The 25,447-nt window shown below is 39.8% G+C and overlaps 1 protein-coding gene across 7 annotated transcripts in view; it reads left to right on the forward strand.

The window, feature by feature from the left end:
* The first annotated feature begins 540 nt into the window (after window positions 1–540).
* The window catches only part of FNDC3A (fibronectin type III domain containing 3A), a 118,978-nt gene continuing 94,071 nt past the window's right edge, over window positions 541–25,447 (forward strand). For 2 of the 7 annotated variants that reach the window (XM_064647271.1, XM_064647277.1), the window contains exon 1: window positions 20,980–21,106. Coding sequence is in view for 4 of the 7 variants with exons in the window: in XM_064647266.1 (XP_064503336.1) it covers window positions 21,005–21,106 (102 nt within the window). In the remaining 3 variants the exon portion in view is untranslated. Of the gene's footprint in view, window positions 734–800; window positions 889–20,977; window positions 21,107–25,447 lie in introns of those variants that run through there. The other 5 variants (XM_064647266.1, XM_064647268.1, XM_064647267.1 and 2 more) reach the window with 5 other exon arrangements.

The raw sequence follows: 25,447 nt of genomic DNA on the forward strand, positions 1-25,447 counted from the left end.
TACAGGAAGAAGGGGGATGGTTAAAGTTGTGCTGGATAGTGTGGGACCTGGGTGTGATGTAAATGGTATGGCATAAAGCATGGAATGTGCGGGATTTGGCTGGGGTAGAGTTCACTTTCTTCACAGTGACTAGTATGGGGCTGTGTTTTGGATTTGTAGTGAACATGGGGTTGATTAATATAGAGGTGTTTTCCTTATTGCTGAGCAGCGCTTACACAAGCAAGCCCAGACCACATGCCCCAGTACCAGGGCTACAGGCAAGGCTCAGGTGCAGCCCTGACCCCAGACCCCAGATCTCAGACCACAGACCCAGACCACAAAACAGGCCCAAGACCCAGACTCAGCACCAGACCCTCTCCTCCCCTGATGCCCTCCCGCACGCCCCGCCCCCTCCGCTCCGGCCCCGCCTCCTCCGCTCCGGCCCCGCCTCGCGATCCACAAGCCCCGCCTTCCGATCTGTCACCGCCCCTCCCTCCCACAGACACCCCCCCCACGGGAGGTTTTCGCGCAGGCGCTCTGCGCGCCGGAGCCAACTCCCCCCTCGCGGCCCCCCCCAGGCCTCCCCAAAGATGGCGGCCGGGCGCCGCCGGGTGAGGTGGCGGACAACGCTGAGGCGGCGGGGCGGGGGCGGGGGCAGCGGCGGCGGCTGCAGCGGCGGCGGCGGGAGGCCGTGACAGGTGCGGGGAGGTGAGGAAGGGACGGCGGCAGAGTGGTGGCGGCGGCCGGACCACAGGTACGTCGAGTAGGCGGGCAAAGGGGTGGGGGAAGCTCCGCCCCTAGCCTGGCTGCGCCATCGGGACCTCCCCCTCGGCGCTGCCCGCCCCGGCGCCGCTGCCCGCTGGCGGCGGAGCGCGGACCGTTAGCCGGGAGAGCCGCGGGGCCATGGCGGTGAGTAGGCGCTGCTGGCGAACCGCCCCTTTCCCCTCGGCGGGGCGGCTGGAGGGGTGCGAGGGGACCGGGGCAGCGCCGATACCTGCCCGCGGTGCCTGAGGAGCGGCGCTGCCTGCGCTTGCCCGGGGAGAACCGGGGAGCCGGTCCTGCCGGCGGAGCCCCGCGAAAGAAACTTTGTGCCTCCGTCCCTGCTCGGAGGTGCCTGTGCCGGCCGGGGCGGTGGGATCGGCCCGCTGTCAGCGCCGGGCGGCCGCGGGAGGAGGCGATGGTGGAGCAGGAGAAAGAAGCAGATGCGGAGCGCGACCAGAACAGCTGAGCCGGCTGTGACAGGCGGGGAGAAGGAAGTGGTGCTGTTCAACACCTCTTTCTCGTTGTTGTTGTTGTTGTCGTTGTTGTTCTGCTAAGCCTTAAAGGTTCCCTCGGAACTCCCAGCTAAAGGGATTGAGCTTCTGTGTGTAGGTAAAGCAATCTTCCCGAAAACACGGTAATCATCTCGCCGAGTGCTGGCAGTGGCATTATTCTTTCAGCGAGATTTACGCCCGATTCCTCCCTCCCCGAGCATCGCCCAAGATTGGTTCTAACCTAAACAGAAACTTTTCGTTGCTTCTAGGCAACTTAGAAAGTGAAAACAACTGAAAGCAAAAATGAAACTTTTCAGCTGATTTTTATTGTCCAAAGTGAAGAAAATAAGCAGCAGAAACAAGGGAAAATAAATACATTGGGTAGGAGCAGACGCTATGACCGGCACCTCAAGACGCGTTAGTCATTAGTTTAACCCTGTCAAAGGCAATTTTATAAGCCACGTTGGCTGTCAAATGTTATTCCAGAACATTTCACATCATGAAGTAATTTGTTTTTAGAATTTGTCTGCATTTGATCAAATCCATATCTGATTATTATGTCTTAAGGTATTGTGGAACCTTAAAATTTCATAATTTTTTGCTGCTAAATACTTGGTAACTTCTGTCTTAGAAGCTATAGGACCCAGTCCTGCTCAGCTTTTTGCTTAAAAGAAGCTATTTTGTTGTTATGGCAATGGGAAACTTTCTGCTTTACACAGCATAGAAATTTAACTGTAACCATGATGTGAACCTGCATCCACAGATGTGTTTATTTTCTGTGTTGTAAAATAGCAACACAAAATCACAGCAATTCAATGGTCTTTAAAGTTCAGAAAGGACAATCAGTTACTTTTTTTCTGCCTCTTTTTTTTTTACTTTTTGAGGAAATGGTCTCAAATAATTATGAAATTTAATCACATGATGAATGGGGAAGTAGCAAGCTTTCAGGTAGGGAGAAGGCTGTGCACGCATGTGAAGGATGGAAGTAGCTGAGTTTCTGTACTACTTGATGTTGCAAATTGGATAGAGTTCGTAACAGCTGGTGTTTCTACTAAGCATGAGGGAGCAGAAAGGGTGCTGATCAACACAACATCTAGTTTTAGGTTCAGTCTGTGTACAGAGTGTACACAAGTCATCTTGACGTATATGTGTTGAATCTGGGACTTATTTTGGCAAACTACACTAGAATGGTTTTTCTGGTGATTTTGGGGGAGAAAATTTATGTGCTGTATCAGTTACATTGGGGCATTGGATTATGATTTTTGGCAGATGAAGCCTTGGTTAAGAGAAACACAGATCCTTGTCCTCAGAAGGGCCAGGACTCAGTGATCGGTTGCTTAGGTCACTTGGTCAGGAGGAGAGCAATCTGCTTTGAGCAGAGTCACAGCCTGACTACTGTAGATGGTAAGATTAAGACAGAATTAGATGAGTGTCACAGAGTATTTTTGCAGGGCAGATGGAAATCTTCTGAGGCTTTTTGCTGTATGACAAGCGCTAGATGTAGGAATTACATGAGTCTCAGGTCATTGCACCCAACACTTAAGTTACCTGATTTCAGTCCATTAGTGGCATTTCTACCTTTTTCAAGTTGGAGTTTCTACTAGTTTGTGAACTTAAAACTCAGAAGCTTTAGATTTTTATAGGCAACAATGTAATAAAATTGCAGAAACTTGAATTATGATTTGAACTAATAAGTCACTTGCTTTGGGCTGTGAGTCCTGTGGATATTGGGATGCTTTTCTTTGTTATTCTTTGCCTTGTGGCCATTTAATTTTACTTGAATTCGGACCTACGTTGGCTAACTCAGTGTTATGCTGATAATCATTTTGGCTCAAAATATCTCAAGGATATCCTTCATAATTGTTATGGCAACTTTAACTACTTAACTGAACATGCTTCTGCAGTGTTCTGTCTTAGGACTTACTGGGAAGCACAACTCTTAAAGCCTGACTTTAGGAGAGGTACAATTTTTCACCTTTGTCAATACTTTCTCATAAATGGTTTTAACTTCTAAATGCTTTTAGGCAATGCACTGATTTACCTTACTGGAAGGTCACTTCTGAAATAGTGCATGCTATTGTAAATGCATTCATCTCTAGAAATACTAAATGCTTGGAAGGTGTTAAGTGCGATTGTCCATTGATGCCTCTAGGAAATCCTGTAATCCAGTCCAGTCTCCTTTTTGGGTGGAACTGGCAAACATGCAGTCTTGTTCATTCCCAGACAGAGAGACACTAGAGAGGACGGTTTTTGTGAGGATGCAGGCCCACTTCCCAGACAGAGTTGTTGTCTGCAGCCATTGATATTTCTTGTCAGTGTATCCTGGAACCCGAGGAATTCTTAACCTCTCTCCAGCAACTCTGTACCTCTTTTTCAACTCCACCTTCTAGTCTTTATGGGATTTCTAGTTAAATCTCTGCTAAAATATCTACAAGTAACAAGCCGTTTTCATCTCTGTTATAGGTGTCAGTAACACTTCTAGATTTTATCATTAATTTCTTTAAGACTGTTGGCTTGGGGAAATTCCAGGCAAACTGTAGGAAAATTCAACTTGGCTGCAATTTATAGTGCACGAGTTCAATTGTGAGCCATTAGTTTTCCTGTAGGACCAGATCTAAGTAAAAATAGATTTGACTTGGGTTGTCAACTCTTTAGCTTAACTAAAAGATACTGTCTGTATCTCAGGAAAGCGATAATAGTTTGGAATGAGTACACTGCTGCTTTTTCTGTTCAGCAAACACGAACAATGTTTATTTTGCTCATGGGGCCAATGTTTCCTGAGCTACAGAAATGACCATTTTTTTGCTCGTTCTTTGACATATGCAGTAAACTTTGAGCTTCCTTAATGCTGATGTTCACTTGATGCCAACAGAAAAACACTATCAGCCTTTTTCTTAAACTTGTCTATCAATGAGGTTTAATGGTTTTGTTTATGTTCAGTAATATTTTGGATTGTCATCCCGAGGTCTGTATTTTGTAGGGCTGATGAGGTAGCAGGATGTTTAGAAAGTGTCTGTAACACTTAATACTGTTACATGTTTCTTGTAGGTTGTCATCTTTAATCATTCCAATTAATTAACCTTTAGTTTCAGATGGAACAAATATTTTTTAAGTTGTTCTGTTTGCCCCCCAGAGATCTCATCCCATTCCAACTGCTCACATACTCTTGAGCCTGTAACCACTGAAAAATCTTCAGACTTTTTTGCTAACCTGTCATAGATGACCTTAACAAAATGCAAAATTACGATAGAATTTGCTATGCTCTTTTGTCAATAATTAAATAGAATTTTTAGCTGTTGCTTTCACACTGGACTCTTTTTATACTCACTTGCTACGTTATGCACCCGTTCTTGGTTGTGTTGATAGTCTGTTTCGGTTTCAATACATGCTGCGTAGGCTGTTGGTCTTCACTTTGGTGGCACAGTTGTATAGAGGACTGTGTTACTACTCTTCTTTGATGTATTGATTTAGAATGCTTTTGTTTTCAGAATTGTAGTATCTCAGGAATGGAATATCCTTGTGTTTTCGAAACATTTTATTAAAACTTTAACACCATATTCATTAGTGGTGTCTTCACAGCACTTTTCAAATTGAGTTAGACTGAGCATACTTTGCCCTCTTTGTATTCATGGCTCCAAATAAACTTTCACCATTTGTGTCTGGGCAAGCACACTTGTTGACCTCAGCCTCACCAGACGTACCCATGTATCTACCAGTTTGGTTAATATAATTTATATTTTTGTCTCCCTTTAAGTTTTTGCTTTTTCAAGATGTGTGGACCTTCTGCTCATGCTGTTCTGCAGTCAAAACATCACCTAGGTTAACATTGATACCCACTCTTTCAGTTTAGTATCTTGGGTGTCAAGCACCATCCCAACAGCTTTTTGCAGAAGTTAAACGGGAGCACTGAATGTGCCTATAGTGTACCTCACCCCAGCTCTGCTTCCAGAACTGTTCCAAGGCATTTAGGACAGATGAAAAGATAAGCTGCAAAACTTCTGCATTTATAGGCAATGGAAAGTGTTGTACCTTATTATATATTTAATTACTTGACGCATAAAGAGTTGTCAAAAATTAAATTATCCAGAAGTTTTCAATCCCAGTGTTACCAGTAGAGCTAATTTTTATTATCCATTAGTAAGAGAAGCACAGCACTTTCTAAGATGAAATAAGTGCCTTCTGCTTTCCAGAAGGACTAAAACAAGCCCTTTTACTTTCTGGCGACATACAGGCTTCTATAATATAGTGTTAAAAATATTGTTTCAAAACTATGAAAATTCACTAAATTGAACCAATGTCCTCCATGTTTTGAAAAATCTATTTAACAAAGTCTGGGAAATTGTCCTAGGGAAAGTGACAAGGTCCAAAAGGATTTGTACTGTGACAGGTGTGAATAGATAGTAACTCTGTTCTGTAATCGGGAGGGAAAAAGAATATGCAAGACACAAATGTTAACTTTACCTTCTTCAGGACAGTTGTTTTTGAATTTACTTTGGATTTATTTTGTACCTTTGTTGCATTTAAATCTGTGAAGCTCAGTTCTTAATGGCTTTTGATTTTAAGTAATTTGAAGTGCAACTTAGCAAACCTAGAGCTTTACTGTTACCTGCAGTAAAAAGTAAAAAAACTCTGTACTTCGCAAGTGTAAATACCTCCTTGTAAATGGGACGGAGTTTCCCCAGTGTACAGATCCAATGTCTATGGTGTGCAGGATCCTACAAGCATGGACTGCTGTCAAGCTGTTGTCTCATTTCCCCTTGCTAACATAGCATACTCAATACTATATCTTACACCTTTGATTATAAAACAAATTCTTCTCTAACTTCCAGTTTTCAAACTGCAGGGTTTTGTTTTTCAGGGTTTGTTGTCCTTTTAACTGGAAGAACTGTATCTACTAGATGACTTGACAGAAGGAAATGTAGACATAAGCAACAGAATAGCAAGTGGATTAATTTTAGTTTGTGGCAAAGGAACACATTTTAGATAGTGATAGCAAATCAAGTAGTAATGATCTGCAAAAAGTGTGCATGTAGCTGGAAACTAATCTGTAAGCAAAAATTGAATGGATAAGAGGGTTTAACATGAACTTTGGTGATTGAAATTAATGCCTTGGCAGTGAGAGAGAACCATGACTATAACAATTCATTAATATTTCAAAATACATATTGATAGGCTGTTAGAGGGCTTTCTACAGTAGGAATAAATGTCATAAGCCACAAAAGCTACCATGCCTCTGGAAATCCTATAGATTCTATTAAAAATGTAAATGGGGAAGACCATATTTTAAGACAATTATTTACCTATTTAATCTAGTATGAAAGTAGATTGAAGGTGCTGAAATGACATACTAAGAAATTAGGGCTAAAAGGTGTGGAAGTGAGTAGTGACTGTTGACAATGAACAGTCTTAGGTGCAGCTGAAATATTGTTTTACCTTCTTCAGGCATGCTAATGACTTCACTGTCCACATATAATAATATTAGTATGTATGCACATTCCACTGAATGGTGACATTTCAATGGTGAGGATAAGTTACCGTACATCAAGCAATAGATCTCGAAAATACCCCAGTACATTTAATTGTGTATATCATGGCAATACAGCTCCAAACAGATCAGTTTCTGATTTTTGTGGCTGTATTGTTGTTAATAAATTGACAACTATTGCAACTTCATGTATAAAAGAGAAGGCTGAGAGCAGCTTTGTCCTCTTGATTTGATTGGGCAATCCAACTAGTTGGTCCCATGGTGTTTTGACTGCCTAATACTTTTCTTGGAGGATGGTGTGGAACGTGGGAGAAGAGAGTGCTGATATCATCGGAGAAACCTGCTATTGTTTTGCTTGTCTTCCCATCAGTAGTTGCAGACACTCCTCCACTGGAGAACTCTTGCATGAGTAGCACATTCAGTCTTCCAAGAGTTGCATTCAGGTTGAAGTGCTGTTTGACTGCTCTGCTTTATTTTTTTTTTTTCTGTGGCATACAAGTAACTGCTTCGGTACCATTGTGGCTACGTTTAATATTAGGAAAGTGAAGCACCTGGCATTGTCAATGCCTCTTGACCTTCTTTACTCCCATGGTCTGTAGCTACATGAATGCTACGCATTGATGCTGGCAGAAGCAGTTCCTCTCGAAGCACATCGTCTCTGTTTATTCCTGTGCTTGGCATTCATTTGTGTATTTGCAAAAAGGGAAATTGATGAGAGAACTGTTCTATGTTAAAACTAACCAGTTTTTATATGTTTCATTTTAAACTGCATCAGTGCCACAGTTTAATTCACTTTGTTGACCAGTTGTTTGCAGTGGTGCAGGTGGGAGCTGCTGGGACAATTAAGCAGAACTGACTTGGAGCAGAGCAGTTTTAAGTCTTGATAAAAGAACACCCTTTAAATGTGTTTGTTAGGCCTCAAAAGACCTTCCGTTTTGGTGGATTTTTGCTCTTGAGAAGTAGTTTCCATATGCCTGTCCTGATTTGTTATGTTTTGTGCTGTTGTCTTATTCCTTATGGAAGCGAGACCTACAGGTTTTCCAGAAAGAATCAGTGGAGATGAGTTTTTAAATCTCTTAGACATGTAGCCTCATCAATCGTATGTCATCTTACATTTGGATAGCACAGTTTCCATTTTTTGAAATGAACAGAAAAAAGCTGTTTCGTAAGAGTTCTTTAAAAGCTGCTTGTTCTGCTTGAATCATGCACTCTTTGTAGCTCCAACACTGGCAGCTGCCTCTGCAATAAATTTATCTCACTGACCAGTTGCAGGCATTAATAAAAATATATCTATGTTTTTAGTTTGCCTTAAAGGAATCATATGAAAAATTACTTTGGAAATTTGTCCTTGTTACTCATAGCCTCTGAAAAAGGGGAGTCGATAACAAATGGGGAAGTAGCTTGTTTCTTGGCATTAAATTTGCTTGTTTTCTCAAAAAATAAGCATGTTGTTAAGCAGAAATGAAGGCAAGAGTAACAGTTAACTGGGAAAGGCCAAGTTGGTTTTGAAGCCATGTGATTTTCAGAAAACAAACTGAAGGAAATCCAGTCCTGGCAGAAGCTTAGAAGAACCTAATTTAGCTGGTATAAAGCTAGGAGGCTTTAAGGAAGTTCTTGAGAGTAACAAGAGTGTAAAACACAAAAGTCCCATAGTTCAGATCAATGTAGCATAAATAAAGTGGAATTGCATTGCAGATCTTTCAAAGTGGTGCAAAAAATACACTATGCAGTTCATTCTCCTAATTTCTTTTTGAGGATGATTCCCAAGAGAATCTAAATGAAAGTTGTTCTCTAAGACAAAGGAGGCCACAATATTGCTCTCAGTGTGTGTCAGTGCATTGGATTAATGTACCTGCTAAAGACTAGGTGTAAGTTTGCACCTAGCACTGATAGTTTACTCATTAATTGTAAAATGTACACTATCAAATTAGTTCCAAGTAAAACTAACAGTTTTAATTCTGATTTGTGGTAGGGTTGCACTTACCACTTACTAAAAGTTACAGAACCAGTTTAGACTTCTTTGAAGGTGTAAGAGGGATGGGCAAATGGTTGGAAAGCACTGAATTTTTCTTATGCAATGGCTTCAAATTATATGTACTTCATCCAGATAGGACTGTGAATGTTTGTGTTTTTTATAATCTAATAATAATAACATTTAAAACCAGAATGTGGTGTTTTCAAGTCGTCTCAGTTGCACTGCTCTCGCTGTGTACAGTCAAGCATTTAACACTTGTGCTGGACAAGCTGAGGTGGTAAGTGCCATGAACATATTGTGCCTTTATGGATGACTGGTTTAGCAGTGTCTAGTTCTTCTCTATATACTCTTCACCTTCAAACGTTTAGTTTTCTACATCAACTACTATTAAGAACTTAGCCTCTTTGGCTCAGATTCAAAAACTGCTGGCTCATAAATACAAATGCATTAAACTTGAACAGCTGGAGCATTTCCAATTATCTACTATGCATTCCCATCTAGGTTATAGTACCCAGGGCATGAATGCATGAACAGCATTTGAAACTGCTTCTAAATCATTGTGGTTCATATCCTGAAGTTTGAAGGTAGCCTGAAGTAAGTATTAATTTACTATAGCACGCTTAACTCCTGCAGTGCTAAGGTTTGCCATTGTGTGGCTTGGCCATTCTTGAGTAGATCAGATGTTTACTGTTGGGTGTGAGTTAGATCCGGTAACTGTTTTGGCTGTTCGTGTGCAACTTGCATTCGCTCATCAATCAATGTTTCCTTCATAAGAGTATTGCATTAATTTTACAACTTCTGGTGTTCAACTTCTAGCGGTAATATAGTATGTACAGAGTTGTGTATCATGTTTCTCAGACTTTGAGAATCATGGTGAGTGAGTGTGACAACACTTGAGAGCTACAGCTGAAGTATTTCCATATTTATAGTATATGTTGTAGATTCTTTTTTCCATAGGGAGTTCCAGTGCTTATTAAAACATTTAGCGTATCTTCACTTTTAAGTGAATGTCCGATTCTGACTTTGTTGATTTACTTTATGAAACTCATCATCATGGCTAGGCTTCGCGAACGAAGATTTGGGAGGCTCTATCCACATTTGCTGCAGGCACGCTGGTGGCTTATGAGGCCAGTACGTGACAGACATATCCGATTGCAAAAGGCACAGCAGAAAGATTCCTTAGATGGTGTATTCTGCAATACACGGTTCTTTCTGCGTTGCCTTTTCTCCTCGAGAGTGATCCTGCGTGTGTTCTTGAAGGAGATAGCTGCGTTATAGATGGTGTGTCTCCAGGCCTCCTGATTTGAGGCCAGAGTAGACCAGTGATGATGATCAATATGGCCAAGGCTGAGATGTTGTTTCAGGAAGTCCTTGTATCTTTTCTTTGGGGCTCCTCTCATGCGGTAGCCAGTGGCAAGTTCACCATAGAGCAGGATCTTAGGGAGGCGGTGGTCCTTCATCCTTGAGACTTGCCCTGCCCATCGCAGCTGCGTTCTCAGTAACATGGCCTCAATACTTGTGACTGCTGCTTGCTCTAGAACAGATGTATTGGTCACATAATCTGACCAGTGGATGTTTAGGATTGTACGGAGGCAGCGTTGATGGAAGTGTTCTAGGAGACGCAGGTGGTGGCGGTAGATGACCCATGATTCAGAACCATATAAGAGAGTAGACAGCACTATGGCTTTGTAAACACTGATCTTGGTGCTTTTCTTCAAGTGTTTATTACGCCATACTCTTTTGTGGAGTTTTCCAAAAGCACTATATGCCTTAGCTAATCTGTTGTCTATCTCTCCGTCGATCTTACCATCTGAGGAGATGAGGCTACCTAGGTAATTAAACTGCTGGACTGATTTGAGCTCTGATTGGCCAATGGTGATGTGGGGATGATGGGGGACTTCCTGAGGTGCAGGTTGATGGAGGACCTCTGTCTTCTTTAAGCTGACTTCCAGCCCAAAGAGCTCAGCAGCCTCAGCAAAGCAGGATGTTAAACGCTGCAGAGCTGCTTCTGTGTGGGCAACAAGGGCGGCGTCATCAGCATAACGCAGCTCCCGGACAAAATGGTTTAAGGTCTTGGTCTTCAGTTTTGTATTATGACCAGCACTGAAGGGAATAGCCATTTCAGTTTCACTGTACTTAAAAGGGGATTGTCAAATTAGTGAAAGAGAAATGGTCCTCAGAATACCTTTCTTCTAACAAAAAATAACACTTCTCTGTTCTGCTGGAAAATGTTTTATCAAGTGTCCCAGGAAACACTTCTAAAACAGGGAAAATACTTTATTGGGAACAAATCATATATTTCAAATAAATTGCATATTAATTGAAATAATTAGTTCAGAACTGAAAAGAAAAAGTTAGTGTACTGTAATTGCCACATCTGAAACTGTGTGACTAGAATGTGGTAAATGTATGGGGGGGGGAGGAATTAAAATCCTTCTGCTCAGTTCTGATTCTTAAAAACACAAAACTCTTCATCATGCTTCATAACTTTTAATAGCTCAGCTACAACCTTATGGATCTCTGGGTAATTATATTCTAATACATTTCTACGCCAGCTGCATCACTCTATCTGAGCTTTTTCCAGTACTACATTAAGTGATATGACTAACATCTGTTGTATATTCTTTGTTCTCTCCTCTTCACCCTAGGACTGCATTGGAATATTCTAGAATTTTCCTCATTTTAGCATATTTGTACGTGTTGGGCGCTTGTATTTGTCCACTCTTATCTGATAACTTCTGAACTGGATGGCCAATTTAGAGATAGGAAGGAATTATGATAGTAATTTTTACAAGCCTGAAATTGTCAAGAAGGAGATATGTTTTAAGGACTCTAGGAAATAATAAAGAATTTATCTCACAGTAGCCACCAAAGAATGGACAAGGTGAGTATTTACTTATAAATGTTTCAGTCATAGGAAAAGTTTAAATAGTAGCTTGCGTCTTCTTGAGGAGTCACTCAGATGTGAGGCTCTAATCGATATAAAATAGGGCTTTATTGCTTCAGCTGTTTGAAAGATGTTTGTTTTTCAAGTGCACCTGCTGCCTTCATATTGGAGAAGGCAGAATCAAAGCATTTCCTGCATTAGGATTGGGTGATGGTTTTATAGTCTTTTAGGTTCTGTAAATTCATTCCTTGGTCTTTGGCAAAACCTGGGAAGTACAGGTTTCTCCTGTTCGCAGAAACCTTTCCTTCTTACTGGAAGTTATCTGGACTGGAGGATGAGCCTTGCCTGTGGTTCCTGGGGGGAACATAGCTGAGGGAAGAACCAGGTGAAGAAGGAATGCACACCTGCTCTGCTGTACTGAACTCACTGGGAAAACACACCTTATGACAACCTTGAATTGGCAGCTGTAGTATGACACAGGTTGAAGCATGTATGAAACTTCATATGTATGATAACCCTGGCTTTATCACTTCTTATGTAATAATAATATACAGTTTGGAAACATTTAATATTGATTTCATTAAGCCTGTTTCTTACACTGTGCCCTTCTCTGTTAGGTGCTTTTGTCTTCTCCCTGCTTAAACTTTTGTCCTTGTGTTGTGTAGGATCAAGGCTCCTTTTAACAGCTCTTAGTAATTGTAAAAGTTTGTGTCTGTTCACCAGATTTGACAGAATTAGAATGTGAAAGAGTATTAAGTTGCTGTAAGGATTGTGATAATAAGTAGGTAGGTAGAGAAGCAGCATTCTATAAATCACAAAAACTGAGGGGAAAAAACAGCAATGCAAGTTTTTCCTTCAGTAGGCACCAGAGATACCATTGTGGAGTGTGGCTTTGTAAGTTTTCCAGTGCTGGGAAAAACAATTATACTTCATATCAAACTCAATAACCAGAAGCAATGAATCTCTAGGAAAGGAGTGGTCCATATGTTTTTCTTGTACACAGCATTATTATTAGCAGTCACTACATTTATCAGAGTAGTACATGCAGCCCAACCAAAATGGAAATCCTGCTTGTGTAGGATGTTTAATACAGAAGTACAACTTTTTAATTCATAGCTATCTTCTAATGCAACTTTCTTCCTCTTATTAGAAGAAAGGCCAGATAATAAAGTAATTCTGTTATAAACAGAGTTATGGATATGTCTTCCAAAGTTTGGGTTTTGGTTAGTGTTGTCATTGTTGCTTTGAAATTTGAATTGAGAATCTGGCAGCTTTTAGAGCTCGGAGGCAAACTAGTGTCCTTTCTCTGGGTTCCAGTCTACTGAAAACCATTTAACTTTGGCATTATGTGTTGTATTTTGATTGACTAATATCCTGGAATTCGTGGAAGAATTTTGCTTGACAGGGCCTTTAGAGATTGCCTGCTTCAGCCCTTTGTCAGGACCTTGCATAGTCAGGTTTTGATTTTCTACAGCACTGGTCTCCAAATTTTTTGATTATGTACCCACCCCATCAGTAAAGATGTTCTGAGTGTGCTCTTCCAATATATGTCAATTTTTAATTATATGCATATGCTATTCTACTAATATATGTATACTATAAAGCAACACGTAGAAAAAAAATAAAGGATAAGATAAAGATTAAAACCACTATTTAAAAGGGGTTTTTTTCAGTGACAAAAAATATTTTCTTCTCACACTCCAAGACCTTTGACTTGTGCTGGGGTGCATTTACCCCTCTTTGGAGACTGGTGATCTACAGGATTTTTGCAGCCTCTCAGGCAACATAGGCCAGTGCTAAACCTCTCTCACTGTGAAGATATCTTTTTTTTTTCCTTATGGCCAGGCAGAATTTCCAGTGGTACAGCATGTGCCTGGCATAGAATCATAGGATATGCTGAGTTAGAAGGAACCCATCATAATCATAGAGTCCAACTCCTGGCTCTGCACAGGACACCCCAAGAAAAACACTATGTGCCTGAGAGTCTTATCCAAACACTTATTGTACTTTTGCAGCATTGCCTCCAAGAAGAGTTTGATTTAAGGCTCTCAACAACCATCCTTCAGGTAGTGGGATCTAGCTAGGTGACCCCTGGCTACTCTAATGCTCTTAGCTTCTCCTTGTCTTTCATGGGCCTAAGCCCAGTAACAATCTTCATGGCATCTCATACTGGGGAGGAGGAGGTGGCTGGGAAGAGCAAAACCAAATACAGTATTCAGATTCCACCTTATTACTGCTGAGTAGTGGGGAATAATTGCCTCCTCCCTCAGCCCTTCAGCTGTGCTTCTCTGCAAATACAGCCCTGTATGCTGTTAGCCTTTGTTCCTCCGAGAACATGTGCTGCTGACTCATGTTGTTTTACCTTGGTGATCCAGCTGATTTAATGCTGATGTGTTTTTCAGAGACTATCCTTAAGATCAGCTGCTAGTCTCTTGGAGATGTGGAACACTGATCCTTTGCATGTGCAGAGGAAATGCACTGAATGCACTGCCCAATGATCTCAGCCTTACAATACTCCTTAACCCTTAATGAACAACTGACTAAAAAGCAAAGTTGTATTGTGCTTTACAACATGAGAGTAATGCCACAGAAACATCAAAGGCCCAAATCTGAAGGCATTTAAGAATTGAGTTAAATTATCATTACCGTTCAAGAAGGCAAACTTGCTTGCTGAACTATGGAATGCTACACGGGTTTTGAGCCTCAACATTGTTTAGCCTTTTGCCTTTTTAGTGTAACCCATTCCTTAAAGGTTCCTGAGACATAAGTCCTGGAGTCTAAACAAATCATAACCAGTAAATTTAGATGCCCTCGCTTTGTTTCAGCTTTGATAGCCTTCAGAAAAATTTTTCAAAGTATTTTCAAATTCATATGTTGATAAGAAAAATTAATAGCATTTCAGGTGGGGGTAGGGTGGAATAGGTAGTTTGCAACTTCAGTCTCATACAAAGCATTAACCTACACATGTTGGTTAAACTCTTAGGAGACCCTGTACTTTCATCCTAGGACAGACTCGGTGCAGATTCTGAAAGAACAGTGTCAGCTGAGTTAGCAATCCTGAACTATGCTTTGAGTGTCTGGTCCTGGTTCAGTATATGCAGTAGCAAGACAAGAAATGAAATGGCTATTCATGCAGCAGTTGTTGCTGTGCATGAATCGGTGTAGATTTCTAAATAACCATGCATTTAATGCACCACCAGTAGCAAATGACTTCTCAGCTGCTTCTGTGCTTAGCAACTGTGCTGTGAATTATCTCTCTGTTCATCTAATGTGTCCTCTTTCTTGTCTGGTCCCTTTTAGTATGTCCACAAGAATGGTGCGGTGAGTAGGCCTTTAATAAATCCTTAGGTTTATCCCACATGTTATTTTACCCCTTCTAAAGGCTGCTGCATCTGTTAGTTTTCAGTGGTGCAGGAAACCTGACTATAAGCTAGTGAATTGTTTGTGTGGGTTCTGTAGGCTGATTCTTACCTGTTGTCCAAATGCAAGTTGCTTTTCTTGTGCCCTTTCCAAGACCTCACTAAACCCTGAGTACATCCAGAAACTAGGTGGAATTGGAGGACAGTTACATCATCCAGAGCAGTTTTATGAGGAGTACGGCTGAAATTACAGTATGCACATTTTGCTTTTGGTATTTTTAATATGGAACAATATTTTCAAGAAGTTGTCACTCATATTACACTTTGAAAACTTATCAACAATTTTAAGTCAGCCAATTGTAGACAAAAGCTTGTAAAGTTATTCCAGTAGAGATTGTAGGTATTTGCGGCCAGAGGCAGGGAAAATATCCTCCATGTTGCTGAGGGAGGTAGACCTGTTGATATAATTGATAAAGACTTTTGGCAAGCCTGTGTTTGGCTGTCCACTTTTATTATTGTCAGAATCAGCCCTTCACAGGATTGAGATCATTCTTTTTTGTTTTAGAAAGAATAGTGTTACCTTTATGTACTAAAATCTTCTGTTATGCCTAACTTTTTAAGCTATTCATGCCATTTTAGTGGAGTGAAATAACTTCAATCTCTTATCACTGGTTTGTCATTTCCAGACTTTCTTTTGACTTCCTTTTCTTTTTTCTTTTTTTCTCTTTTTTCTTTCCTTTTTTCTTTTTGCTTTTTCCTTTTTCCTTTTCTTTTTTTTTCTTTTTTCTTTTCTTTTTTCTTTTTTCTTTTTCTCTTTTTTTTCCTCTGCGAACATGGTTAAAAATGTGTTCTGTAATGAGAAGCCAAGAATTGATATCTCCCTTCCTATTGGAAACTCGTGTGCTCAACAACTTTGTTAATATTTAAGGACTGTCTGTCCAGTTTTAATCCATGTAATATCTGTTCAGTGTTTTTATTGAAGAGAAATGTTGTGTAATGCCAAATAAGGTTTTAAGATTGTTTTTCCACTTCACTTATTAGTACCTTTTTCAGCAATGTCCATCACCAGAAGATTCACATCAAGTTAATTGGACAAGCTTTTTCAATCAATCTTGCTTTTATTTTAATTCTTACAAATAACATCCAGTGTTGACGTTCATTTTTATTTGGCCTCAGATCACTGTTTGATAACAGGCTTATATTGTCCCATTTACCCTTTTACAATAATTTACCCTTTTACAATACAGTATTTAATGCAAAACTTCTAGTTTTCTTCCAGACCTCTGAGACTTTCTCTGAACCCAAGGGATTTGCCAGTCATTCTCAAAGATCTAGGTAGATCTCTTCCAGAAGTCTTGAATGCAAGCTTCTGATAGCTGCTGATCTAAAGGCTCTGTTTGCAGCCATTTGAAGTCCTTGCATTGAATGTGATATAATTTATTTCCAGGATAAGTTTATTGACCATTTCTTATCCTCATGCCAATCTTTTGTCAATTTTAGCTGACTTCTCCTTCTGCCACACACTAATTTTCTCTTTTCGAATTGCTATTTTTCTTTGTTCTCATAGTAAAAAAAAAAGGCCCCTGCAATGGGTAGACACACCACGTCATACTGTCTGACCATATTATGCGTGCTGACTTGTAAGATTGCTGCCTCTTGACTACTGATGGCAAAAAGTCTTTTGATGAACGTGTAGTGTAGACCCACATTGGTGTGAAGTTTAAACCTTTAGTCTTTGAGACTAGTTCAGTGACATTGCAGAGGAATCTAATATTGTATTGTCAAGAAAACATTGATTTATTTTTTTCCTAGATTGATTACACAGTCTGACAGGTAGCACTTTTATTATTGTTGTAGAGGGTGTCAGGAATAACACTACTAGTACCTCCTGTCAGGGTTTATCGATGAGCAGCATGCTTTGTCTCCAGAATAAATCAAGCACTTGGATCCAGACATGGACCTTAGCTGTGTCCCAGTTAAGGCATGAAGGCTGTGTAACAAAGGTAGACTATCTACCTAAGCACTCAGATGCCTGTGGAAACCTAATTTTCATAAAAATCAAATTGCAAAAAAAATCAATTTGCAAAAAAAAAGGAAAGCTGCTTTGTGGAAGAGAACATGAGGGTGCTGGTTGACCTCCAGCTGAACATGAGCCAGCAGTGTACCCAGGTGGCCAAGAAGGCCAATGGCATCCTGACCTGTATCAGAAGTAGCGTGGCCAGCAGGATCAGGGATGTGAGCATCCCCCTGTACTTGGCACTGGTGAGGCTGCATCTTGAATCCTGCATCCAGTTCTGGGCCCCTCCCTACAAGAAAGATATTGAGGTGCTGGAGTGTTTCCAGACAAGAGCAATAGAGCCTTTTGGGCTTGCTCACTACAACTACCTGAAAGGAGGTTGTAGTGAGATGCGTGTTGACTACTTCTCCCAGGTAACAAGTGATAAAACAAGGGGAAATGGCCTCAAGTTGCACCAAAGGAAGTTTAGATAGAATAGTAGGAAAAATTCTTCACCAAAAGGGTTGTCAAGCATGGAACAGGTTGCCCAGGGAAGTGGGTGAGTCACTATTCCTGGAGGTATTTAAAAGATGTGTAGACATGATGCTCTGGGACATGGTTTGGTGCTACACTGGGTTGTGCTGGGTTAACAATTGGACTTGATAACCCTTAAGGTCATTTCCAATCTAGATGATTCTATCAATGAATGAACCTGAGACCAAATGTTAGGCATGTCCAGAGCAATCCTGTCTTGGAAGGCCTGAAGAACTTGCAATGATGTTTTTATTGGAGTCAGTTTGAGTTATGTTTAGTTCTCACTGATGTTCAGTTTGCTTTGGTTTACGCCCAAAAAATGATGATAGCACTGAGTGCATCATAAGTTATGAATTCAGTCAAAAGTCTTTTTGTGTGATAAAGGCAGTTAGTGCTTTCTGATATAAGAAACTAGTCATTAGCATGGCTTGGGAATAATGAGCTGCATTCAACTTAAACCTGGGGAAATTCAAGCCAGCTTAGTTCAGAAGTGTGTTGCATTATTGCTTGGAGTATTGGAATTACCTTTTTCTCTGTGATGCTTTAGATACCATTGTAAAATATTTGGAGCTGTAAGACCAAGAAATGGCACCAAGAGCAAGCCTGGTTTTAGCTCTTGTGGGAGCAGGAATCAATGCCTTGATTCTAACCTCTGCTTCCCGGCTTTATGCATTAAAAAGTCATTGGATAATATCCTGGGAAACTTATCATCAAACTTGCTGTCTTGAAAGATGATCCAAGTAAGTTTCATCAGCCCTCTGCCCACCTGCAGAAGTGTTGGGGACTGACTGTAGCCTGGAGAATTTGTTTGATGAAGAGGAAAGCTTTTAAAGTAAGATAGGAATAAAAAACTCTACTCTTACTGTTTGAGAGGCTAATTAGCCTGGCTAAGCAGGTATAAATGACTTAGCATAAGTGTTGATGAATCTTCGTATTCACAGTTATGTTTCAGTCTTTTAACCTAGAGGGATTTTTCTTCCCCAGTTTAAACCTTTGCAGACTATACCAGGAAAGGAAATGAATCCTCTTAAATAGCGTCAGAATAGATTTTTTCCCAAGTTTGTAGTTTTACAGCAGGACAACCTTCAGTATGGGAATAGTTAAACCATTCTGTAGATGTACTATATATGTACTGTATAAGCTGTACAAGAGGCTTATAGTGCTTTGTTAGTGCACAAGTCCTCTTGTACTGACAGCACTGTACTACGGATTTCAACCCACAGCAGAGGTACAACATCTGCCTTAGAGGGGCAAGAAAGTAAAAACAGTCAGTTGGGTGGGATGCCTCTGAGTCAGTTTAGAAGATGCCTCTGAGTAGTAATCTGCAACAGCAGTTTTTTAACTAAATATCTCTAGAGCTTGGTATTGAAGTCAGTGTCATTAAGCTGATTTTATCGCTCCTTTCTTATTTAAAGTTACATGCTGTAACAAGTAAACATCTCTGTTTATGAGCAGACAGTATATTTGTGTGAGAAGTTTGGAAGTCTTTGTAGAGAGTTTCATTAGCCAGATGATATCAAGGCAAAACATGTAAAGCCTGGGGCATTACTGACTCAGGCTATGTAACTTCAAAATTGTACCTACTTTTTTTTACCAGCCTACTGTAAGTACTGGTTAAGAGAGGCAATTTTGTTTAAAAATACTGTACAAGCTGCTTCTGAGCTTAATCTTTATGTCCATGTTTGATGTTAAGTACTGTTTTCAGATGCAAAATATGATTAACTTGTGGGAATTCTAAATGTGCCATTCACCCAGTGAATTTTTTCCATCTGTCTTTCTGTTTTTTTAAGAAACACCAATATCTCAATTCTTGTTGATCTAATTCTTTTTTTATTTCAAAAGCTAAGTGTACTGAGTCTAGCTGGGATTGAGTTAAGACCAGTACACTAAACCAGTATAACTTAGTGGTTTGGTTTTGCAGTTTTTTTCAAACAAAATGAAATGAAATTTTAAAAGCAGCTTGTAAGACTTGCAGTATGTATTTCCAGCATGGAAAAATGTTGTTCTTCAGCTTTTTTGGTCTTAATTCTTCCATCCAGTCTTCATATAGCATTAACACACAAAATACCAGAAAACACGTTACTTACGACTTGTTAAGGTAATTGAAAGGAATGCTTGGCTGAAACCTGCTTTCTGTTATGTTTGATGCCTAAAGGTGCTGAGAAAGAAAAAGAAACTCCGGAGCAGTTAATTGAGGATAAGAAAAGGGTTTAATTTGTGCCTGGGCATAAAGATCACAAGACGCGCACGCAGGCCATGCCTGAGATGTTACATTTTATAATACTGCCCGACCAATCCAAGTTTTGTCCATCCTGTAGCTTTTGCCCTGGTCCACCCCCTGGCCCACCCTGGGAATTGGGTCTGGGGGCTTTTCTTCATCATCTTCATCTTCTTCAGAGCACAAAGGGTACACGGTCACCCATTTCTTGACTGTTCTCTTGTGGTTCAGGCCAGGATTAGATGTCCTCAAGCAGAAGAGGCCTGCCTTGACAAAAGACTAAACATTTTCTACTGGAATTCAGGGGTAGAATTGATATGGGGACATAGAATTGGGTGATGGGGTAGGGAATGTGTAAACTATTGTGCTAAAGGGTGAGGGAATAAGGACTGTAGCTATGTTGCTATGTGATCCTCCTTAGAGTTGAAGTTTATCATTGCTTTCATGGGCCTCTTGCTTCTGTGACTTTTTTTCTGTCATCAGGTTTCATGTAACTTTACAATGTGTGCTAGCAAGGGCTTTTTTGTAGTATAGTTATGAGGATTATAATTTTGTGTGTGGGCATTACCTCTTCCCTCCCTCCCCAGGTTTTAGCTGCTGATTAAAGCTATTAAAGGACCACTGGTTATCAGAGTGACACAGCTTTATTTCTGGGTTTAATACACTTTGAAACTAAAGAAATGCCAGACTGTGCAGAAGATTTTTTTTATTATTATTATTCATTTGTGCCTCACTTGGACATTTTCTAGTAACTAGTTGTTCCTATAATGTGTTCATTCATGATAATAATAGGAAAAGTGGGTTGATTATTAAGAAAAAAGCAAGTGTCTCTGTGGTGACCCTGTAAGTCTTGGGGTTTTTTACCAGTTTCATATAAACAAGAACACTATATATGTGGATTCTAAGGCAACTGCTTTTTTCTTTTCTTTTTTCCTCAGTAGGTGTTTTGTCAGCAGTACCAGTCAAACTTAGACAAAACCTTGGTTTGTTATCAAAGTTAAAAGGTTCGGGTTTGTTAGCTCCAGGTCTGTGATGTTTCTTCTTCTGAGGTCCAGCCGCTAGAGGGGGTCTAAAGCAACCTCTCTCTATAACTAAGGCTTGTACTCACTGACAAAACACATCTTCAGGGTTGAATGATTGCTGAATTGTTGTGGAAACATACTTTTGAAAGGAGTCTGGTTTCATAATATTCTTTTGTTATTGTTGTTGTTTCTGAAGTGAGGCTGTTTTAAAGGATAATTATTCAGGAATATTTAAATAGTTTAACCATTTGAGTAACTTTTCTTTGCAGGTGATCTGGTGAATTAGTGTACCATCAATGATGGCAGAACATCCACCATTACTAGATACCACTTCGATTATAAGTAGTGAAATCCCTCTTCTGACTTCCCCCATTGTTAGTGGGGATGGAGCACAACAGGTAAGGAAACCTCAGTTGTATTTTTTTTCTTTTTTTTTTCCTTACAACAGTATCACTGACATATTGACACTGTAAAAGATAGTAATCCTTCATCTGGAAAATATTTGCGCGGCTTTGGCCGTTCATGAGAGGTTGGGGTGAAGGTAGAACTGATGCAGAGATGAAATTTGTAAGGAGTGTGAAGCAGAAAACCTGTATTGTGGAAGAACTTCATAGAAGAATGGGACCAAACAGCTGCCAAGTTGACAAGCTGCCGTGATCGCATCTTAATTTGGAAGCTATATATGTAAATTACCACATGATCTTATTAAGGTTAATAAACCTTCCCCTACGGTAGAACATAGTAGCTGAGGCACAGCGTGTGCTAACAACTATGATGTCTAGATTGATACTTGCTTAAAACTGAGTACTTTAAATGGTGGGACTTGCTTTTGTATGTTAGTGTCTGCCTGGACACTTCTTGAATACATATTTCTGGATGACAGTGCATCCCATCTAGCACATCAGCTGCTCCTCCCAACTTTGTGTCTCTTGATGATGTACTTTGTCCCATCATTCAGGTCTATAAAGAAGATAGTAAACATTCTCTCCCCCAGGGTCAGCCACTGAGGTAGGTGACTATTGGATGGCCTCCTGCTGGACTTTGCACTGCTGATCACAACACTTCGAGACTGGCACTTCATCCAGTTTTCAGTCTGTCTTGGTGCCTGTGTTCAGTCTGTGATTTACCAGTTTCTGTGTGAGGATGTTATACAAGACAGTGTCAAAAGCCTTGCTAAAGTCATGATAAACAGTAGCTGCTGCTCTCCCCTCATTCACGAAGCTCGTAATTTCACGTTGGGGGCCATCTAGGTTTGTCTGGGATGATTTCCTCTTTGTGAATCCATACTGACTACTCCCAGTCATCTTTTTATCTTTAATGTGTTTGGAAATGGCTTCTAGGAAGATTTGTTCACTCATCTTCCCAGAACTGAAGGTGATGTTGACTGGCTTGTAGTTCCCTGGTTCCTTCTCCTTGCCCTTTTTTGAAGATTGCCCTGACATTTGCTTTCTTCTAGTTCTTGGGAATCTCCCCTATTCATCATGACCTTTCAAAAGTAGTTGAGACTGAGCTACTTGTTCTGCCCTCCACAAAAATAAGGCTGTCAAGCTGTGCTGTTAAGCTTAGTCTGTAATCATGCAAGATTTTGAGTCAGATATGAGTTTAAATGTTCTTTTGGATATGCCTTTTCTTTAAAATGTTGTGTCTTTCTCCTGCCAAGTAAGATTAAAACTGGAAAACAAGCAAAGTGTCTCTTCAAAGAAATAAATTTGCGGGGGGTTATGTTAATTTTCTTAAGGGAAAAACAGCATATATACTGTTGGTGCCCTTTTTTGTTAAAAATAAAGGGCAGCTCATAAAGGCTACTGTCTAAACTGGAACTGGTAGTGATCTTGTATGTTTTAAAAAAGAGAATCTTCAGAAAATATTGGGCAAATTCTCAGTCATCAATAAGAAATGTAATATTTTTTCCTCATTTCATGATAACTAGCAATTATACCATAATGTTGTCTACTGTCCATGTTCCACAATGTCTAGTGAAAGTTGCAACTTGCATTTTCTGTCCTTCCTTCCCATCTGATACATGATTCATGAAGAATCAGCAAGTGCATTTGTTCAATGGCAGGAAACTTTACTGGAAACCCTTTTTGCTTCTGGTGATTTAAAAGCCATCACTAAGTAGAAAATACTTTGTATATCTGAAATATGGGAAATCCAGAATTGCAGAGACTGCTTTCTCTGTCAAGGTTGTCCCATTAAGACTTAGGCTGCAGAAAGGTCAGGCAGGTGCTTATTTATTTAAGAGAGTCTTAAAAATATTTGTTTGTTTTTTATGGTACAGTAATGAAAGGGGTAGATATAAATGAAGTGTGATGTATTCAAGTACAAAACACTGTAATGCTGAGCCTTTTTCATCTTTTCTGAAAAATATTTTTAACCTGAATATTAGTTCATTGTATTACTTTTTTTTCCCTCTTGTGACTTTGAAACTACAAGAAGGGAGAAGACTTCTGCCTTCATGATGGAGTTGCTAATTTTTCTGAAAGCCTGTTTACTTAGCTACGGTACACATATTCTGCCAGGGTTACTTCCTTAAAAGATGAAAAATACTTCTCCAGTTGCTTTCATAACAACATTGTGGTGTTGGATTGCATAAACTGTAACTTCATCTGTAGTGCTGACAGAATTTGATTGTGTTCCTGCAATCAAAATTCAGAGCTATTTTGTCCATGTAAATAAATATTATATTCTTTTATCGTCATAGTGTATAGGTTGGTCTGTAGCTATTCTAATTAGTTTTAGTCAGTACTGACTGAAAAAGTATTGAAGACGAATAGAAAATTCTTTATTTACCTATTTTGTTTGTATGTTAGTATTTTCTATGTTAGAATAGTTAACGGTATCCTAAACTTGTAAGTTTTTGTTCAGCTGTAAAACATCTGAGGATTTTTTTTTAACAATCTCCCCTTTTTGCATCTTATCAGAATTAATTCTTATAATTATGGTATATACTGCATAGCTGTTACCAACTGAATACAGACCATTCAGTACTTTTCTGAAACAGTTCATATCTTCAAGATAATCTGTTTCAAATACTTGAAGTTCTGCTAGCAGTATAAATGTGAAATAGCAGTACAAATATTTGAACATGTTAAGATGAAAGGTCATATGCTTCAAATAGTGGAAGTGTCTGATCAGGCTAACGCTGTAACTTTCCACCATGTTTTAAAACAAAACAATCCACAAAGTTAGAGGAATATGAGTGTTCAGTCAGAAAACATGGGGAACTTAAACTGAATGTTCATATGTCACTCAGTGCTGCTGTGGGAGACTGCTGCATTCTCTGTCCCACAGAACAAGGGACTACTGTTAGTTTCATAGGATAAAACCAGTGAAAAGGAAAAGCAAAGACTAAGCCTGTTGGCTCCTCCTTCTCTGTTAAGCACAGAAGTACTACTTTTACACCTTCCTATCACTGTGTTCAGCATGAGTGGTTAATGTACTTATATCTTGATGGTGAGTAGGGTTGTGGATGGAGTATGGAGAAGATCTGTAGGAATTGATAGAAACCAAGTGACTCAGAAAATATTATGAGAGGACGGAAGTGCTTGAGAGTTTTTCATGTAAGGAATACTACTTCAGTCATGCTCTACTGATTATTGCTGAGGCTGGACAGGAAGGATGTGCTTGATTATGTGAGTCCTGATTTGGTGGGAGGAAAGAAAAAGAAGAGGCAAGAGTTCAAACTATTTTAACACACTGATGTTAAGTTGTTTTGGAAAGTTTCTGCAGCACCCAGCGCTATTCCAAAACAAAACAGTAAGTTGCTGACACAAGTTTCCAGCAGCCCTGAAGTTCTGGACCTTCACAGCACCTTCCCACTAAAGCTAGCAGTTGCAAAGTGAGGCATCTCTATATAACCTTTGTGTCCTTTATTACCAGAAAAGGTAGATAGCACTCTCCAAGTAGCCCAGTACCTGTTAACCATTTCCTTTTCTCTGGGAATTGGACACACAGTGTTTGACCTTTAGTCAGCTTTATTTCTTGGCAAGGTGTTGGGATAAAATAATACTTCTAACTTGGGAAGCTGGTTGTTTACCCTCCAAACTTTATTGACAAGTTTAGATCCTTGGTGGGTTTTCCAAAAATTACACTCTATATGTGTTTGTGTGTAGTGCATGTGTGTCTGTATGTATATACTGTGTGTGAGTTAAAGTAGATACTTAGCATCAAATCTACAAGGTAGTGTTTCTAAAACAAATTTCTTCTTTAAATATTTAAACCTCTGATCTTAAAGTTATTATTAACCTGTTATCATAGGAGAAAATCTTCAGTCAGCAGAGCAATAGATGTCTATAAAAACAAATTAAACAATCTGCTTTTTTGGCTTTCAGGTTGTTTACATATGGGGCAGCACAGCAGAAATATAATAGTGAAGATGTAGACTACACTGCTAAATGCATTTCCTCAGTTTTCTTTCTGACACTTCTGCTTCTGAAAAGCATATGGTACATTATCAAGTTCAGTTTGCTTTGTTTTTCCCTTACTGCTGAAAATCAAGCCTAGAACTGCATATGTTTCATGATCTTTTCCTCTACGAGAAAAAAATCCGTGTTAAAAGTTGTTTAACAACATATACTGTTATAACTGTTGTCCCTGGTTTCCATATTGTGCTGTTTTCCTTTCATCTGTGTTTTGATTTCATAGAACACAGAGTATGTGCATGGCTGCTTCTGCCTTTTTTGGCTGAGTTTTTCTGTTATTCTTTTTTGTACTTCCCCTTTGACTCTATTGAATTA

This window comes from Pseudopipra pipra, chromosome 2, assembly GCF_036250125.1.
Source record: "Pseudopipra pipra isolate bDixPip1 chromosome 2, bDixPip1.hap1, whole genome shotgun sequence".
NCBI classification, from domain to species: Eukaryota; Metazoa; Chordata; class Aves; order Passeriformes; family Pipridae; genus Pseudopipra; species Pseudopipra pipra.